This window comes from Condylura cristata, unplaced genomic scaffold (assembly GCF_000260355.1).
Source record: "Condylura cristata isolate star-nosed mole 26May11 unplaced genomic scaffold, ConCri1.0 scaffold00073, whole genome shotgun sequence".
Lineage (NCBI taxonomy): Eukaryota > Metazoa > Chordata > Mammalia > Eulipotyphla > Talpidae > Condylura > Condylura cristata.
In genome coordinates, this window is record NW_004567174.1 from 347174 (window position 1) to 349208 (window position 2035).

General features: G+C 77.2%; 1 protein-coding gene across 1 annotated transcript in view; it reads right to left on the bottom strand.

Moving 5' to 3' along the window:
* Window positions 1–2035, bottom strand: part of LOC101632779 (plexin-A2) — a gene marked incomplete at its 5' end in the record, with an annotated part of 36552 nt that overhangs the window by 27611 nt on the left and 6906 nt on the right. Inside the window, 2 exons of the mRNA XM_012734811.1 lie at window positions 725–950; window positions 1632–2007. Of these exons, the coding sequence (XP_012590265.1) occupies window positions 725–950; window positions 1632–2007 (602 nt within the window). The remainder of the gene's footprint in view (window positions 1–724; window positions 951–1631; window positions 2008–2035) is intronic.

Here is a 2035-nt window from a genome sequence, read left to right on the forward strand (position 1 = left end):
GCAAGGACCGCGACACGGCGGCGCGGCGGGCGGCTCACGCTGGCCTCGGGGGTCACCTGTCCGGCCCGAGGGGTCAGCACAGTGGAGGCCGGGGGCGGCCCTAAGTGATGGCACTGAGGCTCCTGTGGCCTCCAGAGCCGATGGGCAGAGGTAGGGGCGGGAGGGCTGGGGCCCGGTGTCCCCTGGGGTACGCTGGGCCGCACTCCCATTAGCTGAGACCTGCCGGTGACGGGAAGAGAGGGGGCGCGGTGATTCGGGGTGTGCCGCGTGGGCGAGCCCCGCCAGCTGCAGTGTCAGCCAAATCCCAGCCCCCCCGCACCCCCAGGCCCCACCCACGCAGGCGGAGGAAACGCCCCTCTGGGTCAGCAAAACGCCCACGCTCGCGCGCCGCCGCGGCTCTGGGGGCGCGGCCAGGCGGCTCAGGCGCCCACACGCGGCCCCCCGCACGCACCGCACGGTGGGGGCGCAGCGGGGCGCGGTTGACCCGTCCAGCGAGATGAAACGGACAGCAGCCGCCTGGGCCGGCAGAGGCCAGAGCCCCGTCTGCCTGCGGGGTCCCGGGCGGAAGGAGCGAGGGCTGGGGCGGGCACCGGGAGCCGCTCCGTGGCCTCCCTGAGGAGGTGGACACAGGCTGGCCTCTGCCTGGCTCCGGCCACCTGGGCTTGCCCAGCAGGGACCCCGGAGCCTGCTAGCGGCCTGCGCCTTACAAAGGGTGACCCCTGACCCAGCGCGCACCGCCGGCCAGGCCAGGCCCTGGGCGCGCGCAGCCCCGGACACGCCCAGACCGCGCCCACAGCGCCGCGCCGGACACGCCCCGGGCACGCCCCCGCCAGTACCGTGGCCTCGGGTGTCAGCGCCCGCCGGGGCGCGGAAAGTCGGGGCGCGTTTGCAGAGCGGGTGTCTGGTAGGCAGCCGCGGCGGGTTGGGGCCCAGCCCCGGATGGCCAGGCCCTGGGGGGCCGCATCGCGGGAGACAGGAGCCCCTGGGTGCGCGTGCTGACCTGAGCCTGGACGGCGCCCCCGGAGCAAACCCTGCTGGAGGGCTGCGCGCTCCCGCGCACGCTCTCTGGGGGCGCGAGGCCCACCCCCGCCCCCGCGGCCCCCTCCTGGCCACACCGCCCAGGAAGGAGGGCAGGTCCAGAGTCCACACCCTGCTGCCCCCAGCCGGAACCTCCGCGACCCCCCTGGAGAGGGACCCCCCAGGCCGCTCGCCTCCCGCCGGCTACTGGCTCCAGGTCTCGGGCACCCCTGTGCCGGGCAGGTGGCACCACTGCCCACAGGGCCAGGCCCATCCTCGTTCCCTCAGGGCCCGGCGGCCTGGGTGTGCCCACAGCAGCTCACTGCTGGCCACCGCAGACCAAAGGCCTCGGGGCCACCAGACAGACCCGCTGGGCCCTGGGCGGGGTCTGGTCCCCCCGTCGGCCGCAGCGCCGGGCCCACCCCGCAGCAGACGCTGCACCCCAGGGCCTCCGGCCCTGCCCGCCAGCTCTGGGAGGCCTGTGGCCCCGGGGGCCCGGCGCGGGCCGCCTGCTCAGGCAGGCCACTGACCCCACAGCGCCTGCCCTGGTCCTGGGGCTCCCCGGGGCGCCCGCGGGGCTGAGGGGCACCTGGGCAGCCTCCCGTGGGGCCCACGTGGCTCGACCACGCTGCAGGCCACGGGCCGGTACAGGTCACGGGAGGGCAGCCGGAGAGAGGGCAGGACCGGGCCCACGGGCGGGGCCACCGGCTTCACGCCTGTCACTGGGCGGCGGGACCCGCCCTGGGTGGCCGGGCCCCGCCGCTGGGGGCCCCCGGCTGTGGGCAGGGACGTGTCCACTTCCCGGGTGCCCGGTGGGGGTCCCGCCCTGCTCTGCGCGTCTGAGGCCCCGAGCAGGCCCGCCGTGTCCTCGGTCACGGGCCTGGGCTGGGCAGGTTGGGCCTCTGTCTGCCGCCCGCTAAGGCGCCCACTGGCCGGGGTCCCGCCCTCCTGTGGGGCCTGAGCCCCCGGGCTGCAGGCCGGAGGTGGCCCCTGTGGCCTCAGGCCGGAGCGCAGCGGG